Source organism: Seriola dumerili, unplaced genomic scaffold (genome assembly GCF_002260705.1).
Source record: "Seriola dumerili isolate Sdu_G_001 unplaced genomic scaffold, Sdu_1.0 BDQW01000073.1, whole genome shotgun sequence".
Taxonomy (NCBI): Eukaryota; Metazoa; Chordata; class Actinopteri; order Carangiformes; family Carangidae; genus Seriola; species Seriola dumerili.
Window position 1 is genome coordinate 2,417,496 of NW_019174328.1, and position 21,606 is coordinate 2,439,101.

Here is a 21,606-nt window from a genome sequence, read left to right on the forward strand (position 1 = left end):
AGTGCAGTCAAACTAACTCATGTAAGTCAGTCAGTAATAACTGCTAATAGAATCTGACCACGTGTTACACACAGCACATGTAGTAACAATGGATCACATGCTGCAGTTTCCTTCATGTGTGTGAAGGATTTCTGACTCTAATGAAGAAATGACACCAACAATGGAAAGAAGTAATTACAGTTAAATGCATTCAATGACTATTGATTAATAACAAAATCAGGGTTTGATTTCATGAAAATATTAAAGGTTGTAACATTACATCCATTTTATTGATTATACCTCTATAGTTTCACTCAGGTAAACATTTTGACTACAGGACTTTTATTTGTGATTGAGTGTTTTTTTGGGGGGGTTTTTTACATGTTTTATTTTGGAAAGATTCTGAGTTTTTCTTCCACCACTGTCTACACCTGATCTCTGGCAACAACACACAGTATTTAAAGCAGGCATCATAAAGCAGTTCTAATAAACCACCAACATCCAGGTTTCATGACACTTCTCTACCACAATGTCAAATGTCTGTGTTTTAAATTTGATTAACAAGAATATAGGTACTAAATTTCTTTTCTTTTTTCTTTTTACAATGAATGAACTGTGTAATGTGTACGTCTGTGACCACACAACCCCAGATGTAACCACTGCTGCACAGCCACAGTCAAATGGAGCTACAAGCTTACACCATATGGCACAGTTCTCAGTCCGTACTCTATGGACTCTATGGATCCTGCCAGCACCAGAGGAATATTGTGCATCTGTCCTGGTCCAGCTGTGAGGAGTCCCCGTGTTCGGAGACGCCCGGGGGGGGGGGGGGGTTTGACTACTTTCACTGCTGGCTAATTCAACAAAGTTTCAATACAGTGGCCAACCACACACATGTGAAATATTTATTAGGGACTTGACAAAAAGATGAAAAATAAATGAAAGTCTTTTTTCATGGTCTTCCAGATTTTCAAAGATTGTTTCATGAAATTTACATGAGAATTTCATTTCATGTGTGCACAATCTATAATGGTCCTCCTCAGTAATAGTGTATGTGTGACCAGTGTGGCATGCAACTAGAAAAACATCAACATTGTTGACCAGAACTACCACTGGGCAATAACACAAGTTACTGCTGTGGAGGAGACAAGTGTCTGTCATATTTCTTTACAGTGATGACTCAGATAATAACTGGACAGAGAGTTTGACATGTGTGCTTCTGCACCAACCACAAACCCTGTGGATCAGAGGCATTACTTAAATCATGGAGCGCACAGTTGTTGTCTAATAAAAGGGATGTGTTGCAGTAACAGATTTTCCTGTTGAGTCCACTGCTGTCTTAATCACTAACAGGAAGAGAGCAAAAGTTTTCAGGTTTCTTTAAACACGAGACCCAGGATACTCTGTGTGTTGCCCAACTTCCAGGGACACGATTAGCACACTGAGCATCAGGAACATTTCAGCACAGTGAGACCTACAGCTAAACGTTATAGCAATGTCCAAATATAGCTCTTAACAGTGATCACACCACCCTCTATGGATTAGAGGGGAAGGAGGATGAAGTGAGGAAATCCACTGGAGATAAACCCATTACTGCTTTGTTTCAACTCTTAGACATTCACAAACTCATGGAGACTGAAGGCACTTTGCAAAACTTTAATTTATTTAGGAATTTTTTTTTTTTTTTTTAATGTTATTAATTAAAACAAACTACAACAATGACAAAGTCTTGACATTAGTGATATAGATGACTACTTATACTGAATGTTCAACCTAAAAGTATTACAAAGAGGATGCTAATTGCTATATAGGAATTTAAACAGATCAATGTTTCATCCGGAGCACACAACAGGGGGCTTATGTTTACAGAAAAGCGTAAAGAAACAATAGCATAAATATCTAAACAAAACAGTCTAGCTGCTGCAAACCTCTGAAAGTAATTTGAATGCATCATGTAAAATTGCCGGGAACAATCTTTTATTTTCTCACCACAAAGATTCCTGTGAATAAAGATAACGTCTGCACTTCAGACATTTTCAAGAATGATGCTTACATATTGTTTTCCTGTTCATTTGTTCTGTCTGTTTTTCATTCAAGTTATAAACAGCCGGAATGCAATGAGTAAATGTTCATGGATCCCAAAAAAAGAAAATCAGACTGGCTGTAAAGAGATAAAGTCTACAGGTGGAAAAAATAACAGCAACAATTGCTCAGTTTAATGCAATCTAATACAAATCACTGATTTAGAAAACTATCTTTGTGAAACCATAGTGTGCGGTGCTCTATATGTGCTTTATGTGCACAGCACAAAATATTCAACAGCTTTATAACTTTTTCCCAACTCACTTCACAATAACATCCATAACTGTAACAGAGGTAGAGGAGAATCAGGATGAGGAGCCACAGTTTAACGGCCACATCCAAAAGTGCTGTTCCACTCTTCATACAGCTCCAAATCTTTTGATGAGACACTGGGCCTCACCGTCTTCAGGGCCTCCTGGAAGTCACAGTAGAGGATTGGTCGCACCTGATCTGCAGTGATGGTGGCGATGTCACTGAGCTGGATGCTGCGGATGGGCCCCAGTGCCGCTTCTCGACACAGCTGAGTCATATCGGCGCCGGAGAAGCCCTCTGTAGCTGCCACCACGCTCTCCAGCTCTTGCTCTCTCAGCTGGTTCTTCTCTCGAGTCATGAGATTAGTCACGATCTGCTGTCGGGCGGCTGCTTCAGGCAGGGGGATGTATAACCTCTTTGCCAGGCGTCGACGGGCAGCCTCGTCGATCTCCTGAGGCCGGTTGGTGGCGCCCACCACCAGGATGCGGTCCTCAGCTGCGGTGGCTGCCCCATCCAGCTGAACCAAGAACTCCGTCTTTATCCTACGTGATGAGTCGTGCTCCCCGTCTGTCCGCTGGGACAACAGTGAGTCAATCTCATCAATGAAAATGACAGCAGGCTGGTGGCACCGGGCGATAGCGAACAGGGCTCGCACCATTTTTTCTCCTTCGCCCACCCACTTGGATGTGAGCGATGATGCGCTGATGCTAAAGAAGGTGGCGCCTGATTGACAGGCAATACATTTTCCTATCAGAGTCTTACCAGTTCCTGGAGGTCCAAACAACAGGATACCTTTGGGTGGACCACGGAGGCCAGTGAAGATGTCAGGTCGCAACATGGGCCAAACCACAATCTCCTTTATGGTGGTCTTGGCAAACTCCAGACCTGCTATGTCATCCCAAGCCACAGGAGGTCCATGGTCCATGATCTCACTCATGATCAGCTCAATAATCTTTGGCTCAAAGTTTTTCAGACGCTCATCCAGGATCTGAGGCTCCTGGTTGGAATTACAGCTTGCCCCACCTTCTTCCTCCTCCTGTCGTGGAATAGGTGACACAAATTTAGAGAATGCACCTCGAGACCTGTTAGCACCCAGAGATTTTTTCACCGTTGCTGTCATCCCAGGGGTCTGGCCTCTCTGGGGCTGATGGGAATGTTTTTTCTGTTGGTCAACGATGAATTGCTCACGAGCAGTTTTGAAGTTGCTTCCAGCTCGTGGGTCAGCGGCTGCTTGACCTCCGTGTGGCCCCCTGCCAACATCCCCTCCATCTGGGTTGTTAAAATTCTTCCGCTTAGATGGATTGGAGGTGGGGAAGGAGGAGTGGTAGTTTTGTGTGCCACCTGCAGGGCCAGGGTTTCCCTGTGGAGGAATTGAAGAAGGATAACTAAACATAGACTGTGGTCGGGCTGGAGGTCGGGAGAATGAGTTTGGATTTACTGAGATCCCCTCAGAGCCTCTTGGCCTCGCTGCAGAAATATTAGCAGGATTACTGGCACTGTTGTTAACCTCTGTTTTAGGCTGTGGTGGTCCTATAGGTTTCAACAATGCAGCCTCTGACCTGACACCAGTAAAGGGAGCAGGCAGGGGGCTGCTCTCTTGTCCCACAGATACGTTAACATCTGCTGGTGCCACAAGGGAGCCTCCTCCCCCTGTCCCTGCCTGAATCATCTTCTGCACGCAGGGCAGCTCCAGCACACTCTCCGTGGTCAGGGATGATTCCCATTTGTCGCTGTGGTTCCTCTGATTGCGGGCCAGATGCAGTGCACTCTCTGCATAGTTGTTGAGCCCTGTGCGGGGGTCATCCGAGTCCAACACTGCGGCATAGCGCTCCGAGTAGGTCCTGAGCAGGCTGGCCATGCCGACCTGAGAGAGCTGGGAGCTTGCCCATGCATACTGAATGGAGAGGATGTGGGCCCGGTAGGCATCGGCCGTCTGTTCAGGTGTACAGTTGCCAGATGAAATGTCAAAGGACCTCCTCTGCCATTCGTCCAGGTGTGCGCCACTCATGCCTGGCCTGCTCCAGCCTGGTGAAGGAGAGGGGACAAGAGTTATTAAAAATACATGACCTCAGTAAAAGCCATGGCACACATCACCTCTGACCCATACACACACGTAAAAGTTATATCTTATTACATTCCTAGAAGGTTTTATATGGATGTTTTCAGAGACTGTCTATCTTCCTATGACTAATAAACTGAATATGTATGAAGAATCCTTCTATAACTATATGAATGAGGCTAAAGCGATTAAAGTTCACGAGCAAAGCTGCTGCAGTGTCCTTAAACTTTAGGTTATCATTGGCTCGACTGACAGGGACGTTTAAGTTAGCCTCCATTACATACTGTGATAAACAGCCTATGGACAGGACCCACTTGCAGTGTTTACTGAAAATACTCCGCACCACACAACAGGCCACAATACTGAGGATGAGGGACGTCACTTACTATTAGTGATATCTTCTTGTCTTTGTTGATATTATGCCCAAAAGTTGGTGTTACACTATAGACACGTTGACTTATTTACTTGTTGATGTTAACACAGTTCCCTTACTTACACTCGCGGTTTAGCTGTTCCCGCCACCTGTTTCTTCCTCAACAGTACGACTTCCTGTCACGTTCCAATTCGTTCTTCGAAAACCTAAATTAGTCTCTCCGCACCGCTCTCACCAAATGTAGAAACCAAGCTAAAAACGGACCGAACTTTATCTTTTTTCAAATGACACATGTCGACTTAAGATGAACAGACGAGAAAAATAAAGAATACAGCTAAAGCAACTAACTTCTTTAAAAATATCGGAACTGGACCCATAACTTGTCACAACTAGGGAGTGCTTCATTTATCCTCCCGGTTCGCCCACAGACCAATCAATGTCAGTTAATGTGTTATTATACTGCGTAATACTAGACGTAAGTCCTTGATTATTGAAAATAATCAATTATAAATTAAGTGAGCGAAATTAAGTGAGCGTGTTTCCCAGAGGAAAAACCTCTTTCTTGAGTTTAAAACTTATTATCTCCGGGTTATGGTTTCAACACCGCTCGGGTCCCCACTGCTAAGGTCTACGATGCCATCTTGTGGTCACAAAACGACAAACAAATGCAATGATTAAATGGTCGCGCTAGTACGTCTCATTCTGGGAAATGTAGTCTATATGTTGTTGAAATTCAGTAAGTCTCTGAATTCCGACATGAATTATTTTAAAGCAATTATACTTGTACATGAAATATATCTAAGGTTGTCTTTGTTTACTTTCATTGTGAATAAGAAGCAAAAAAAAAAAAAACTACCCGTGATATCAGTGTAGCTGTGAACTACACTAACCATAACCGGGGAGGTTTATGTTTGTGCTGTCGACAGTGGATGACAGCGGCCGCTAAGCTTCAAAGAATAAAGCACACGCCGCTGGTGGAAAAATAGGCTGCGTTTGTGACATTGTGCAGCTAACTAGCTAGTTAGAAAACGCCCTCCGCTCTTCCTTATTTAGGTATTAATCTTTGAGGAGGGATACCGGAAGAGTTTCCTGGATAGCTGTCCACAGTGGTCCCAGTCCCGTTAGCTATAGCTAAACCGGAGACGGGATGTAAATTAATCCAGACGGGACCAGCCCCAGGAGCCGGCAGCAGCAGTCAGTCACACCCTTGTCTGGGGACACCGGAGGAACCCTGTCTGTTGAGCAACATGAAATTGCCATTCTTCATATGTTATGCTCTTTTATACAAATCCGTGTTAGCCTCAAACTGCTGAATTAGAGTTTCAGAGCACCAGTGAGAGTTAACTGGGAAGTGCGGACTGGATATGACTGACTCATCATCATGGCACGGACAGAGGAGATAACCCTGCACAGTCTCTCTTCTGCAGTGCCAACCAGGCAGCCTCACAACTAGCCTGACAGCTAAGTTATTTACACATTCAGTCGTTTTTATTATAGTTTAAGGCCTCGCACTCAAATTGGCATTATGAATACCCCCATGTACACCTTTGTCACCCGTGACGACAACAGCACTGTTTATGCAGAAGTTTCCAAAATCCTGCTCTCAACTGGAAAATGGAAAAGGCTGAAAAGAGACAATCCCAGATTCAACTTAATGCTTGGTGAACGGAACAGACTGCCCTTTGGACGTTTAGGTAAATTATATTACTTTCCTTATTTCCTTTGATGCTAACAGCAGACAGAAAAGTCTGTATGAGTCTGCTATATTTGGAGTCCACCCACTCAGGATGAAACAGCTGCTGTGACTGTGCAGGGATGCTTGCTCCAACATCCTGTGGAAAGATTGTGTGTTTTTTTTTTATCTAGAGGCCCCAAGTGATCACATATGGGTATTTGAATAGATTTTAAAATGACCTCACTTGTACTTTACAGGTCATGAACCAGGACTGATGCAGCTGGTGAATTACTACAGAGGAGCTGACAAGCTTTGCAGAAAGGCATCTTTGGTCAAGTATGTATTTGCCTTGTTAAAAGGAACATCTATATGTTTTGTCTTCCAATCATCCATGTCAGTAATGCACTTATAGTAAATTATTAAAAGGGAATTACATTAGCTGACCATTTCCTTCTGTACCATCAGGCTAATAAAGACCAGCCCAGAGCTGTCTGACTCCTGTAACTGGTTCCCAGAATCCTACATCATCTATCCCACTAACCTCAACACCCCTGTAGCTCCGGCTACAAATGGCATTAGCCATCTGAAAAACAATCCCAAGACAGATGAGCGGGAAGTTTTCCTGGCCTCTTATCACTCTAAAAAAGAAAGTGGGGAGGGTACAGTGTGGATCGCCAAGTCTTCTGCTGGAGCTAAAGGTAAAATCTGTTATCCATGTTTCTGGCTTAAATCCAAGATACAAGTAAGCTTTGGTCAGACATTTTCCCTTTAGTGTCTTCTTAGATTTACTTGAATCAAAATGATAACTTGTACTTTCTGAGCTGCAAAACACAACAATTTCAACCATTTGAGGACGTGGTAGCTTAACACATTTGTTTTGATTGCAACAGGTGCTGGTATTTTGATATCCCATGATGCTAATCAGCTGCTGGAGTACATTGATAATCAGGGTCAGGTTCATGTCATTCAGAAGTACCTGGAGAAACCTTTGCTTCTGGAGCCGGGACATCGGAAGTTTGACATCAGGCAAGTCTTTTATGTTGAACACAAACCCACAGAGATTGTGCCAGTCTGTATGGACTCAGTAACTGAGACTCTTACGGTTTATGTCATGCTACTGCTAGGAGCTGGGTGCTAGTGGACCATCAGTATAACATCTATTTATACCGGGAGGGTGTGCTGCGGACGTCCTCGGAGCCCTACAACAGCTCTGACCTCCAGGACATGACCAGCCACCTGACCAACCACTGCATCCAGAAGGAGCACTCCCAGAACTACGGACGATATGAGGAGGGGAACGAGATGTTCTTTGATGAGTTCAGGCTGTACCTGCTGAACACTCACAATGTCACCCTGGAGACCACCATATTACCTCAGATCAAGCAGATCATAAAGTAGGTCCTTCTTGTTTTGCTAAGAAGAATAAGATACATAGTGTTTTCGTTAATTAATCTGTAACACAAAAAGTAGCATGTTCGATAAAATACCATTGAATCCCAACACTAACCAGATCCAGATCAGTCTAGTTTGTGCTGCTTTGTATGTGCATGTTTCAACCTGAATGACACGTTTAATACCAATTTGTTAAAACTGCGTCAATCAATTGCTAATGGTTAATATGCAGAAATGAAAATAAGAGCCACTTATGCTCACACACACACACACACACACACACACACACACACACACACACACACACAACCTTGCCTTACTATATTCATGAGGACCTGTCATTCATTAGCATTCCCTTACCCTAACCTCAACCATCACAACGGAATGTATAATGCTTGTCCGGTGTTCACACACACACACACACACCCACACTGAGGTCTTTGCAGCAGGAAAGAAACCTGCAGCTTTTAAACCAGCTTCCTCTCTGCTCTAACAGCATCAGCAGCTCAGTGATGTGAACTCACAACCAGTTAGAAACACTGTAGTGTACAGCATACACATACTGTGATTATTATTTACAATATGTCTTTTAGTCTATTACTCTTGGTTTATAACCATGTACCTGCAACACTGATGACATTTCAGCCTCAGCTGTACATTTCATGCTACATCAACATGCTAGCGTTAGTATTGTGGACATGTTAGCATGGCTGACCTGTGTTTTAAAACATTTCAGCTACTGAAGCTCTAGGGGCTGTTGCTTTGTCATTAGCTTAGCTGCATTTTAAGGTTTAAGCCTGTGGTGTCTGGGTCAAAGTCACATGATCACTTAAACTCCATTGCTGTGTCCTCACAAGCTGCAGTTTAAACTGCACCTGTAGTTTAGACTGAACCCGGCTGCTGTGTCCTGTAGAAACCACCTAACTGTATCTGAGGTGTAACTTAAACCTGCTGCAGACATGGTTTTACTGGGATTTAAGTTTTATTTAAGGTTTATATTAATGCAGTCCAGATCATTTTTATTAATTTCTAAAATGCCAAACCTTTCACCATCTCTGTACAAATAATCTTACATGTATGTAGATTAATTCCCACAGTTTAGCTGCAGTGCTAATACTGTATTTTTGACATATTATTGATACTGCAGAAATGAAAGACAGTTGCAAATGTGCTATGATATGATGCTATTTAAATATTCTCAACATTACTTAATGGTGGTGAAAATCATCATACTAGCACAAGTGCAAGTACACATGTTCTGTCAAGATGAGGTTTTGAGATAGGGAAAAAAAAACTTAATCAAGGAGACAGTTTCTCAATCAATGTGATTGATTGATGGAACAAAATTTATCATCAGTGTTGCATAGTGTCATCAGATGTAGAGGATGACCTTGATGATTGTTAACACAGCATCACCCGCGGTGTAATCAGTCACTCTTATTAATTCATTGTACAACAATATGGAAATATGGGACCACAATGCAGATCACAATAACACCATTAACAGCACAATAACACTTTGCCCCAGTGCATGCTGGGAAGCCTTATTGTGCATTTCCTTTCAAATAGTAGTAAAAGTCAGCGATTACTTAATTTCTGAAATGTTTGTAATGAACTGTATCATGTGTTTGTGTACGGCATGAAGGTGATCAGGTGTCAGATGGTTGGAAATGATTTTGCTGTGTGGTTTCACAGGAGCTGTCTGACTTGTATTGAGCCGGCAATCAGCACCAAGCACCTGTCCTACCAGAGCTTCCAGCTCTTTGGATTTGATTTCATGGTGGACGAGAGCTTCAAAGTGTGGCTCATTGAGATCAATGGAGCTCCAGCCTGTGCACAGTCAGTAACATTCAGCTCATCATCCATGTTAAAAATGTTTCTTTCTCGGCATCTCGGTCAGTTTTACCTGTGTTGTACTCAATCTTCTGTTAACGTCGAGTCCTCCAGGACTTTTTTGGGTTCTATGCAAATGAATATTTTATGCTAGATTTTGAATCAGTCACAGCTGAGTGCTTTCAATTGACTTAAATTAAACTCATTAAGTCAGTGTCACACTTCTGTTATTCTTTCCTTCTCCAGGAAACTATATCCAGAGCTATGTCAAGGCATTGTGGATGTGGCCATTTCCAGTGTCTTCACCCTAAACAACAGTGTTGACCCCTCATCTGCTTCCTCCTCTCCTTATTCCTCTTCCCCGTCCTCCACCTTCAACACCAACTCCTGCTCCTCTCCCAAACTGAGGGCCCCTCTTCACGTTGGCCCTTTTACTCGACTGTAAGATCGCGCACAAATATTCCCCTCATCTCATCCCCACTAGAAGCTTCCTCATGCTCTGTCTTCACTCCTAAACTGCACCTGAGAAGTAGCACACTCCAGCAAGCCGAGCCTTTAACCGAACCTTGCCTGTGACGCCTGGAAGGAGTCTTTCTTTTTATGGAAACCAACCGGACGGTAGGAATGATCTCTGCTCTCCTCATTATGCGTATTGTAAATGTGAGGATGCTGATCTGGTCAACAAACTTTGTGGGAGTTTCTGAATGAGGACAGACGCCCTTCTATCTCAGTTCCACCACCACCAGTGTTCTCCCTAAGCAGATTAACAGAGGTCTGAAGGATGCAGAGATGCTCCAAGTGAGACTGTAGTGCCTTACATTTCCAGCCACGCTCCCTTAAAAGGACTGCCAGTTAGCTTGCTCTGTTACCGTGACTTGTACTTGTTCTATAAGCCTTTGCACTGTTGCTCAATGCGGTCATAATCCGTCTACGAGAGTTAGCATTAAACAGATTCCTTGATATTGGAGATCTTAGTGAATTTGTTTTCTCATCAGACATTTTTCTTATTTTTTTTTTTTATCCCTTTTTTATAGCTTACCTGCAGCCATCAGTACCCATGCATTGGAATGAGCAATGCTAACAGTGATCAACAAGTTAAAGGGCCGATATGATTTAACTTATGACTCCCTTCTTATATTCTATTAGCTAATATACTAACTGTCTGATGAGCTAAACAGTCAAGATGTCAAGGTTTGCCTTGAATAACAACAACATTCCTCTAACCCGACCATGTGGACACTACAAATTATTTACACTGAGGGCAGCAGGGTGAGCAGGGACGCCATTGTTTCGCTCAAAAACCCAAGTTTACATCCGTCCCAACAAGCTCTGCCCAAGTGTCCCTGACCTCTGACCTCTATGGCAGAGAGGAAATAACAAAATGACTCCCGTAGTGGGATCAGTGAAGTATTATCTGACATTATTTTGTTCTCAGCAAATTCATCGCAAAATTTAGTTCATCTGACATTTTATTTGTCATTTGAAGAGAGCATGTTTGTGTGACAGCATGTAGTAGTATGCATCCTCATAAACAAGCACCTTTTTGCCATAGTTTGTGAAGAGCTGCCCTAATGTTCTGTGTTCGATTTCTGATCTCTGAAAAGATGGACTCTAATTGTAAAGTGTTGTCAATAAGTGTGTGGACTACGATTTTTGAACTGTTGAAATGAAAGTAGAGTAGCTTGTACAAAGTGTGTTATTGATTATTGAAATAACAAAGTGTGTTATTGATTGTTAAAATTAAGACCCCATGAAATAAAACTGATTTGTCCCAATATACATTTGTTTATAAGAAGAGCTGATGGAGACCAGAAAAATACGACCCCACTTCATGCTTCTTACTCTGGTCTTGTAAACATACTGTGTCACATGTGATACAGACAAAGGTCTTCATCAGGTCACTGCTTCTTCTTCATTTACTGTCCCATTCGCTTTTGTTTCATGGGGTCATTAAAATAGTTTAGTTCCTCACTTTTATTTTCACTGCATCTCTTTGTGAATAGCTGAGACCTGAGGTGTAACTGTCCAAGATGACTTGTGTCAGATATATTTTATGTCACTGTTTTTTTTTTTTATTATTTAGAAACGAGTGTTTAGTTATTCCTTAGATATGAAACTGTCAGTTAGCACGCTGAATAGATGAACTTCCACTGTCGTGTATCCAGGGGCTCATTTTAAACAGTCATTAGTCTCTCATCATGTTTGAATCCCTGCTGTTCCTCTCTTTTTTAACCTCAGCTCAAATGTGTGAGGCTTTGCTCCCCATGCTTTGAGATACATTAAGGGACACCATAAGAGCATTTATTTATGTTTTTTAATCACTGTGTATTTGTGTTTACAAGATGACTCTGAAGAATGAAGGACATGTGAGTGGCTGAAGGTCAGAAACATGAGATGGTTACAGGGGCAGGTTACAATGACAAAAAGAAACTGGGTTGTTGTAAGATTAATCCCAGTAACTAAGAACATACAGAGTCCTGCTGTAGCTGAAATTATGTTTGACACTTTGGAAAGATAATGTAGAAAAGTAGAAAATGGATATTTGGGTCACGATTGTGTTGGTAAATGGGTTACAAGTGTTTTGATAGCTGATTTGGAAATTTCAAAGGCAAACTATCACTATTTTTTTAATTCAATTTCTTGGGAAATGTCTTTACATCAAAGGGACGGGTGCCTTAGAGGGAATTGCATATTGATAAAAAAAAGCAAAAAAAAAAAGCAATGGACCTCCAGCATTTCAATGCACCTTCATTTGTTTGTTTGTACTGAAGTGAATTTGCTTCATCCATTATTAGACCTCTTGAATTCAATGATGTCTTCTCTTCTTATTCAGAGTTTCTTTGCACATCTGATTCATTTTCTCATGTTTTTCTCATATTTCATAATTTTCCTCATCTGTACCAAAGATCAGATTCCTGCTGTAAAATGTTTTGTAGTTAAAATAATCTGGACATTATCTCATCAACTGGCCAACGGGATCTAAAAGCAAGTGTCATGTTCAGAGGGATGTCTGTGCTGTGCTTTTGTTAGGTGATGTTTTATCCAAAATCTTGCATGAACATTTGTCTTTATCAGAAACAATATTGCTAGAATAAAAAAAATACTACAAATATCAAGCTTCTGTCATGTGCATATTTATGATCTACATGGTAACTGTATCTCAGACTGTATTGGACACAGATGAAAGTGATTATCCATCTTCTCATCTGACGCTTGGTAAGACCCAAAAACAAGTGTATGTGACTGTGACACCTTTAATTGTAATTAAAGTCATTTAAACAATTATATATGTTTAAATAGAGCTTCCTTCACAAGAACATACATGGTGAAAGTTTTACATTTCACAAATTAATAAAAATGATGTGATCTGTAGAAAACTGTCCATATACTTAATAGACCATAGACCTTAAACCTCAGTTAAACCAGGTCTGCAAAAGGTAAATCTTCATGAACTGTTCAAGGCCAAAATATTAACTTGTACACAATGTTGCATCACCATTTCGTTTAAATACCTTTGGCATGACATGTTAAAGGAAACAAAACATTCAAATTTATTTTGTGCCTGTTGTAAATCACTTCAGTTCATGTCAGTCTTTGACATGATTTGCCATCTGCGCCCTCAGAAGGTGGAGGACTGCCACCTGAGGAAATACAGCTCTGAATCCAGGGTGAAATTGTCCAAGGGAAAGAGAAATTCCTTGACTAACTGGAATGTCATTAATACGAGGAAAGGTGTGATCAGAATGTCGACTTTGCTCCGTTTCTCTCAGATAAACCATTTACACATAGATCTTTTTCAGAGTAAGATCTGTATAAAGTCCATGCAGTCATGGTTTAACCTCTTGAGGTCAGCTGCTGGGCGTCAACCGATCCACCCCCACCTCTAGCCCTTTGTGAATGTTGCTCTACCAACAACCTGCAACTGTAACCTGCAAACTGAGACAGACAGCTGCAGCCTTTCCCAGTTCCCCAGCCCTCACCCTGCAGCTTCTGGCAGCCAGCTGCAGTCTCAGCCACGGCCTTCAGCCTCTACCAACCAGCCCCAGACTTCAGATGCTCACTGCAGCTCCAGTCTTCAGGTGCAGGTGACAAGCATAGATGCATCCACAGTCTCATCCAAGCTACAGCTGCAGGTCAGTATCAGTCAGCTGATGAAGGAAATCACCTTTGGCACATTTTGAATTTGCATCCACCTGGAACAATATCAATCATTTTAAAATGCAGAATATAAATGGAGAACTGAACATTGAATTCAATAACTACCACCACAAGATGGCAGCAACCCAACAACCAAGATGCGACCGGCCACAAAAACCCCAGAGCGACGAAGAAGACGACGACTGGATGTACTTCCTGTGTCTCCATGCACATGTGGTAAACAAGCATATGTATCCCTGGCAGTGCAAGCATGGACTATTCAACAAAGTGGAGTAATTTACCAAAAGCCCCGAGTCTAAAGAATCTGACACAGGGAGGGTTTGGGGTCCTGAAAGAGGCTCAACATGCGGCTGTTCAGGATTTGACTAAAGCCCACATCGAGTCTTTTGACCAGGCCGTCACTGACGGACTCAGCCGCGTTGTACAGGTCTGTTAAACTTTTAAACAAAGTTATTTAAATTATTTACGCTGTATTTTTGAGAAATACAAGAAACTGTGTATCAGTTTGCCATTTCAGAAAGCTGGAAAGTCTCGTCTTTAGAAGCTGTTAACGTTAACTGAACTCACACCTAGCTAAATTAAATATAACGTCAGTCTTTGAAGCCAAACGTACGAATGAGCAAATGGTTTTTATCTGAGTTTGCTAACGTTTGTTTTCAGTGTTTCTCCAATTATTATTATTAAGTATTTTTGCCATTTATTTGAAAAGCTAACACTTAATAACCATTTGGACACATGGTACATAGCTAATATATAATGAGCAAGACTCTTTAACCTCAGTAAATTTTAAAAATAAAAGGCTGTACTGTAACCCTGGTTGGGTTTGCAGGGTACTAACTTCACTGCGTCCTAACACCAAGTAGCCTGTTCCCCTACTCTGCGCCCTTGTCTATTTTTCAATGTGACCTCGGTGTAATTTTTTGTGCTCACTCAGTTTGTTGCTTAAGCTGAATTTCTGTTAGTGTTTCTTCTGTAAACTGTTTCTGTTCTCGAGGTTTCTCGCTGTTTTGAGACGTGACATGTCTTTCTCAGGCCATCCCTCCCCTTGAGTTCACAATAAAAAATGACAAGATCAGCCTTTCCTTCGTGGAAGCCACAGTCTACAACCCAGTGGTCGCCAAAGGGAACATCTGCAAGGAAATGAGGGTGTTTCCTGCAGAGTGCAGGGGCAGAAGATGCTCATATAAAGGAAAGCTGGTGGTATGACTGAGATTCATTTACCCTCATGACATGACATTTTTCTTCTAATTTTTATTTCACCAATCACCTGACTTTTACTGTAGCACATGTAAATTGGCAGCCACAACCAGCCAGACAAGTGGTAAACTACAGGACTGGCCAGTTATGGATCTAAACAACATGTGTGAGAGTGAATAATAGATTTACAGTTCTTTAATTTGGTACTTTTTGCATCATCTCAGGCAGACATCAGCTGGTCGATCAATGGAGTTCCCAAAGGCATCATCAAACAGTCCCTGGGCCAGGTGCCAATCATGGTCAAGTCCAAGCTGTGTAACCTGCATGGTATGTCTCCTAAGGAGCTTGTCGAACACCATGAGGAAGCAGAGGTAAGACACATGATTGTAATATTTGTAAGATGCACAGAAATGCATTATATGCATCCATATTTCTTCAATATTTAACAATTTCTTCTTCAATATTAACAGGAAATGGGAGGTTATTTTATTGTGAATGGAATTGAGAAGGTTATCCGAATGCTGATCATGCCGAGAAGGAACTATCCCATTGCCATGGCAAGACCGAAGTGGAAGAGCAGGGGCCAGGGATACACTCAGTATGGTAAATATGATCATTTGAGATAACGAGCAGAAATACAGTGGAAGTGGCAGTGTAATAATAGTCTAGACTCAACAATTAAAGCTGCATATCTTTTAAAATGGATGTCATCATCTTTTTCTTCTCACAGGTATTTCTATGCATTGTGTAAAGGAGGAGCACACAGCCATCAACATGAACCTGCATTACCTGGAAAATGGGACTGTGATGCTGAACTTCATCTACCAGAAAGAGCTCTTCTTCCTCCCACTAGGCTTTGCTCTCAAGGTAGAAATCAGCCTTCATGTATTTTAGGAGTAAATATGTCTGCAGCACACAGTTTTGAATTAAGAAAGAAATCACAGAGTATTTTATTAAAATTTAATAAACCAGACTATGCTATTTCTGGAGAAATTGGGGCGATATTGTTGGTTTCTGGAAAAGCTGACACTGAACTGCATTGCTAGTAAAGAATGATAGATTTTTTTTAATTGACATATTATATATCCTCACAGTCACCATCTTTTATTTTGGTTGACACTGTAAAAATCTTTTGAAATTGAATCTCAATTACAGAGAAATAGCAATTTGTATGTGTAGAAGCACCAACTGAAATTTCGGACTAAAACGTATTTCCAGTGAAAACTGTTAAAACGTGTGTAAATCCATCTGTGTTGTTGTATGTGGTGGGAACATGTGGTGGGAACAGTCTGTAGCTGGACTTTAACAGAAATGTAAGTCAAGTGTTTGATAAACACTGTGGACATCAGAGAAGGTGTCTAATCAACTGATCTGAATCAGCTGTTTGTCCCCAGCTGCACTCAGAGGTCGCCATGGTGATTTTAAGTGCTTTGTTTGTACTGAGTGAGACAATGATTCAGCTGAGAGACACCTCTCGACCTTGGGCTCACCGCTAAAAGACCATAACTCCTATCGTTAAAGTGTTATCGTTCAGTGATACAAAATCTTTGTTTCTGGTGTAAAAAAGTGGGAGCTACAGCAGTTATAAAAACGCCCCACTTCCTGTTTTCAGGAACAGAATATTTGTGTTACATTGAATATTTTGGAAATTATAAAACATATCACCAAGAAAATAATAGAGAAAATTTTGGGACTCAGAAGAACATATAGTTGCTTTGCTTGCACAACAGCCTCACGAAATATATGGTAGAAACTCCTCTGGTGCTGTATCATTTTATCAATACAGATCATTTTCTTTGCTGTGTCCTCCAGGCCTTGGTGGACTTCACAGACTTCCAGATCTACCAGGAACTGATCAAAGGCCGCGAGGACAATTCCTTCTACAAGAGCTGTGTATCCGAGATGCTGCGCATCGTCACGGAGGAGGGCTGCACCACCCGCAGCAAGGTGCTCAATTACCTCGGCGAGCGCTTCAGGGTTAAAATGAACCTCCCTGAGTGGTACACCAACGAGCAGTGTGCCAACTTCCTGCTGGAGTAAGTTTTTATGGCAGGTGGAGGTGGCTTTTCTTTTTTTAAATGGACAACCTTGCAGAAACGACACACAAATGTAGTATTTTATGGTACATTTACTAAAACCACATGTTCTGTTTTGATCAGCGAGTGCATCTGTGTCCACCTGAAGTCAGACGTGGAGAAGTTCTACCTGCTGTGTCTGATGACAAGGAAGCTTTTCACGTTTGCCAAGCAGGAGTGCATGGAGGAGAACCCCGACAGCATCATGTGTCAGGAGGTGCTCACTCCCGGCCAGCTCTACCTCATGTTTCTGAAGGCAAGTTTTTTAAGTTTATCATTTGAATGAGCGCTGAGCAATCTTTGTCATTTTTTTGCCTCTGTTGCTGAACAGAAGGAGCTGTAGTGAGATTTAAAAGGCAGAAATATATAGCAGCTATTAAAGCAAACATTAAATGAGCATCGACATGGGTGAGTTTTACCATATCCCATCAGGGATTTTATATGTCTGTTTTTGCAGTTAGAATTAGTTTTTTGAAGAAAGCATTTCTCTTTCTTTACTGAGAACTTGAATGTCGGTGGAAAAAGCTGAAACAACACATTTCTGATCAAATGTCTCAAATTTACTTTGGGTGCACCAACTAAAATGTTTCTCATAAATTCACAAGTTGTTAGTGATTTAAACCCCAAAATATCTTCACAGGAGAGACTGGCTGCCTGGCTGGTGTCTGTGAAGCTGTCCTTTGACAAGAAAGGCAGCAGACTGAGTGGAGGATGGAGTCCTGAAAACATGATGAAGATATTTAACATGGGCACTGATGTGACCAAACCCTTTGAATATCTGCTGGCCACTGGGAACCTCAACTCCAAGACAGGTATGACCACATAGTATGTACAGCTCAGTATGCGAAGTTGTTATGGTATTAAAAAAAAAAAGTAGTTCATCTATTAAATAAACCTTGTTCTTCCCTCTGACCCCAGGTCTTGGCATGCTGCAGAACACAGGCCTGTGTGTCGTAGCTGACAAGCTCAACTTCATCCGCTACCTGTCCCACTTCCGCTGTGTGCACAGAGGAGCAGCGTTCGCCAAGATGAGGACCACTTCTGTTCGTAAGCTTCTGCCAGAGTCCTGGGGCTTCCTGTGTCCTGTCCACACTCCGGACGGAGAGCCCTGTGGCCTTATGAACCACATGACAGCCAGCTGTGAGATCGTGGCACCGACCTTGCCCACCACATCCCTGCCTGCTCTGCTCTGCTCTCTCGGTGAGTTCTTACTAATGTTCCATTAAGCTGTGAGGCACAAATTAAACTGTTTCTGACACAAGTTTTAAAGTTTTGCATTTTACAAACTCTTTCTGTCTCTGGTGCCTAAGGTGTTACTCCAGTAGATGGATCCCCTGGTCAAGCCTATTCAGACTGCTACCCTGTGGTCCTGGACGGGGCCGTTGTAGGCTGGTTGGAGGCTGAATTAGCCCCAGTTGTGGTCGACTCACTGCGAAGGTTCAAGGTATGATAGTGAAATATTAAACGGCTGTACTGTGCATTTGTGTGTGTGTGTGTGTGTGTGTGTGTATGCAGAAAACTGACATTAAAATCAAATACCTTCAGGTGCTGAGAGAGAAGAAGATCCCTCCCTGGACTGAGATTGTTCTGGTTCCTAAAACAGGCAAGGCCAGCTTGTACCCAGGCCTGTTCCTCTTCACTACACCCTGTCGTATGGTGCGGCCTGTACACAATCTAGCTCTTGGAAAGGAAGAGTTAATTGGGACATTTGAACAGGTAAGTGTAAACTACAATTTAAAAAAAGATGTTACGGTAGCTATCAGACCTTTATCTGAAGAACGCAGCTGAAATGCATATTTAATCTTCTTTTTCTATCTTGCTGCAGCTTTACATCAATGTGGGCATCTTGGAGGATGAGATCGAGCCAGGAGTGACCACACACCAGGAGCTTTTCCCTCACACCATGCTGAGCGTGGTGGCTAACTTCATCCCCTACTCAGACCACAACCAGAGTCCTAGGAACATGTACCAGTGTCAGATGGGTAAGTCTGAGGCCGCCATTAATGGTCCCACACACCTACACAGATGATGAGGCTTAGTAGATCGAAAAATATTCCAATTCTTTCATTGTGTCTGTCAGAGATTAAACCCATTCTCTTTGCAGGTAAGCAAACAATGGGTTTCCCCCTGCACTCGTTTATGGATCGCTCAGATAACAAGCTGTACCGGCTCCAGACCCCACAGAGCCCACTGGTCAGGCCCTACATGTACGACCACTACAACCTGGACAACTACCCCAGTGGCACAAACGCCATCGTGGCCGTCATATCCTACACGGGCTACGACATGGAAGATGCAATGGTAAATAAAACACAATAAGTAGTTAATATTTCCCCAAATAGATACTGAACTAAAACACCAAATAACTTTTTAGTGTTTTTAAATGGAGTAAAATCCTGACAGACTCATCACTCTTCTTAGATTGTGAACAAGTCATCATGGGAGAGAGGCTTTGCCCATGGAAGTATCTACAAGACTGAGCTGGTGGATCTGGCAGACAAGGTGAGGGGAGAAGACAGCGTGGTGTTCGGGACCAAGTCAGGTGAGGTGAATGGAAAACTGGACGCTGATGGACTACCTCACATTGGCTCAACACTTCAGTATGGAGACCCTTTCTATAGCTACATCAACCTCAACACTGGCCAGACCTTCACCACCTACTACAAGTAAGTGTCAACATTTGTGTGGTAATGTTTTTTCATCAGCTCACTAAAGGAGGCATTACCTTATCTTTTCAAATAATGATATAATGATTTTACTTTGAGAATTATCTCCATGGGCGGCACAGTGCTGCAGTGGTTAGCACTGTCACCTCGCAACAAGAAGGTTCTGGGTTCGAACCCCGCTTGGGACTTTTCTGTGTGGAGTTTGCATGTTCTCCCTGTGCCTGTGTGGGTTCTCTCTGGGTTCTCCGGCTTCCTCCCACAGTCCAAAAACATACACGTTAGGTTTATCTGTGACTCTAAAGTGCCCATAGGTGTGAATGTGTGCGTGGCTGGTTGTTTGTCTCTGTATGTCAGCCCTGTGATAGACTGGAGACCTTTCCAGGGTGTATCCCGCCCTCGCCCAATGTCAGCTGGGATTGGCTCTAGTCCCCCCGCGACCCTATTAGGATAAGCGGTGTAGATAATGGATGGATGGATGAAATTATCTACATGTTTAGACAAACAAATTCTTCAATAATATTCAGTAATTATATTTTGTATGCTAAACCTTTCAAATCACAATCAGTGATGTGTTTCCTCACTGTTTTCTCCTAGGAGCCAAGAGGCCTGTGTAGTCGACAACATAAAAATCTGCAGCAATGACACTGGCTCAGGCCATTTTAAACGTATCTGCATCACGGTACGAATACCTCGCAACCCCACCATTGGTGACAAGTTTGCCAGTCGCCACGGTCAGAAGGGCATCCTGAGCCGCCTGTGGCCGGCTGAGGACATGCCCTTCACAGAGAGCGGCATGACTCCCGACATCCTGTTCAACCCCCACGGCTTCCCCTCCCGCATGACCATCGGGATGCTGATTGAGAGCATGGCCGGCAAGTCCGGCGCGCTGCACGGCCTGAGCCACGACGCCACACCCTTCACCTTCTCTGAGGAGAACTCTGCATTGGAGTACTTCGGTGAAATGCTCCGGGCTGGTGGCTACAACTACTACGGCACAGAGCGGCTCTACAGTGGAGTGAGCGGTCTGGAGCTAGAGGCCGACATCTTCATCGGAGTTGTCTACTACCAGCGGCTGCGTCACATGGTCTCCGACAAATTTCAGGTGAGGACCACAGGAGCACGAGACAAGGTGACCAATCAGCCAGTGGGGGGCAGGAACATCCAGGGGGGCATCCGTTTTGGGGAGATGGAGCGAGACGCCCTCCTGGCGCACGGCTCCTCCTTCCTGCTTCATGATCGACTCTTCAACTGCTCGGACCGATCAGTGGCTCAGGTGTGCATTGACTGTGGCAGCCTCCTCTCCCCTCTGTTAGAGAAACCACCACCCTACTGGTCGGCCATGCGCCACCGCAAGACTGTGTGCACCCTGTGCGGCAAGAGTGACTCTATTGACTCAGTGTCTGTTCCTTATGTCTTCCGCTATTTTATAGCCGAGCTCGCAGCAATGAACATCAAAGTCAAATTAGATGTGAAGTGAATTTTGCTGGAGGATACATGCCTTAAATATGACAAAGTACAAATCAGAAGAATGAGTCTCAGTAAAGCTGCGTGAATTAACTGTGCAACAGAAGACAAATGCACTGTACAGCCATGATGTAAGTAACTGCTTTGTCCAAAGTGTTTTATTAGCCAAGACTGAGAGAAAATGACCACATTAGCAGCATATGATGGAATGAATGTAGTGACATGTTCTGTTGAGGTGTGTAAAAGTAACCCAAAGGGCTTTTGTACAGTCATTCTGAGTGTTGAATAAAAATGATGTGCTGTACCACTTTCCTCTGTTCTGTTGCTGATTCTCATGGTGCTACACCATGTGTGAACAATTGTGGAAGTACAGTATTCAGATCCATTGTTTAGGAAAGAGT

At 42.8% G+C, this 21,606-nt stretch overlaps 3 protein-coding genes across 4 annotated transcripts; 2 read left to right on the forward strand and 1 right to left on the reverse strand.

The window, feature by feature from the left end:
• Nucleotides 1–1,713: 1,713 nt before the first annotated feature.
• Nucleotides 1,714–5,020, reverse strand: fignl1 (fidgetin like 1). 2 transcript variants are annotated; one of them, XM_022743770.1, is made up of 2 exons: nt 4,869–5,020; nt 1,714–4,338 (listed from the first exon to the last, which is right to left on the reverse strand). In XM_022743770.1, the coding sequence occupies exon 2, from the start codon at nt 4,319–4,321 to the stop codon at nt 2,387–2,389; it is 1,935 nt and encodes a 644-aa protein (XP_022599491.1). In that variant the 5' UTR covers nt 4,322–4,338; nt 4,869–5,020; the 3' UTR covers nt 1,714–2,386. The 2 variants fall into 2 exon arrangements, with proteins under 2 accessions (XP_022599491.1, XP_022599490.1); XM_022743769.1 differs by having other exon boundaries at nt 4,759–5,020.
• A 673-nt stretch (nt 5,021–5,693) lies between these two features.
• Nucleotides 5,694–12,881, forward strand: ttl (tubulin tyrosine ligase). The gene is made up of 7 exons (XM_022743773.1): nt 5,694–6,439; nt 6,678–6,756; nt 6,886–7,118; nt 7,311–7,446; nt 7,545–7,814; nt 9,508–9,651; nt 9,892–12,881. Exons 1-7 carry the CDS (start codon nt 6,271–6,273, stop codon nt 10,088–10,090), a joined length of 1,230 nt encoding a protein of 409 aa, XP_022599494.1. The 5' UTR covers nt 5,694–6,270; the 3' UTR covers nt 10,091–12,881.
• A 1,172-nt stretch (nt 12,882–14,053) lies between these two features.
• polr1b (RNA polymerase I subunit B) lies at nt 14,054–21,512 on the forward strand. The gene is made up of 15 exons (XM_022743766.1): nt 14,054–14,230; nt 14,836–15,003; nt 15,225–15,371; nt 15,471–15,603; nt 15,731–15,867; nt 16,813–17,036; nt 17,160–17,331; nt 17,716–17,887; nt 17,994–18,275; nt 18,386–18,519; nt 18,621–18,791; nt 18,901–19,057; nt 19,180–19,376; nt 19,497–19,741; nt 20,336–21,512. The coding sequence occupies exons 1-15, from the start codon at nt 14,054–14,056 to the stop codon at nt 21,216–21,218; spliced, it is 3,399 nt and encodes a 1,132-aa protein (XP_022599487.1). The 3' UTR covers nt 21,219–21,512.
• Nucleotides 21,513–21,606: the final 94 nt, after the last annotated feature.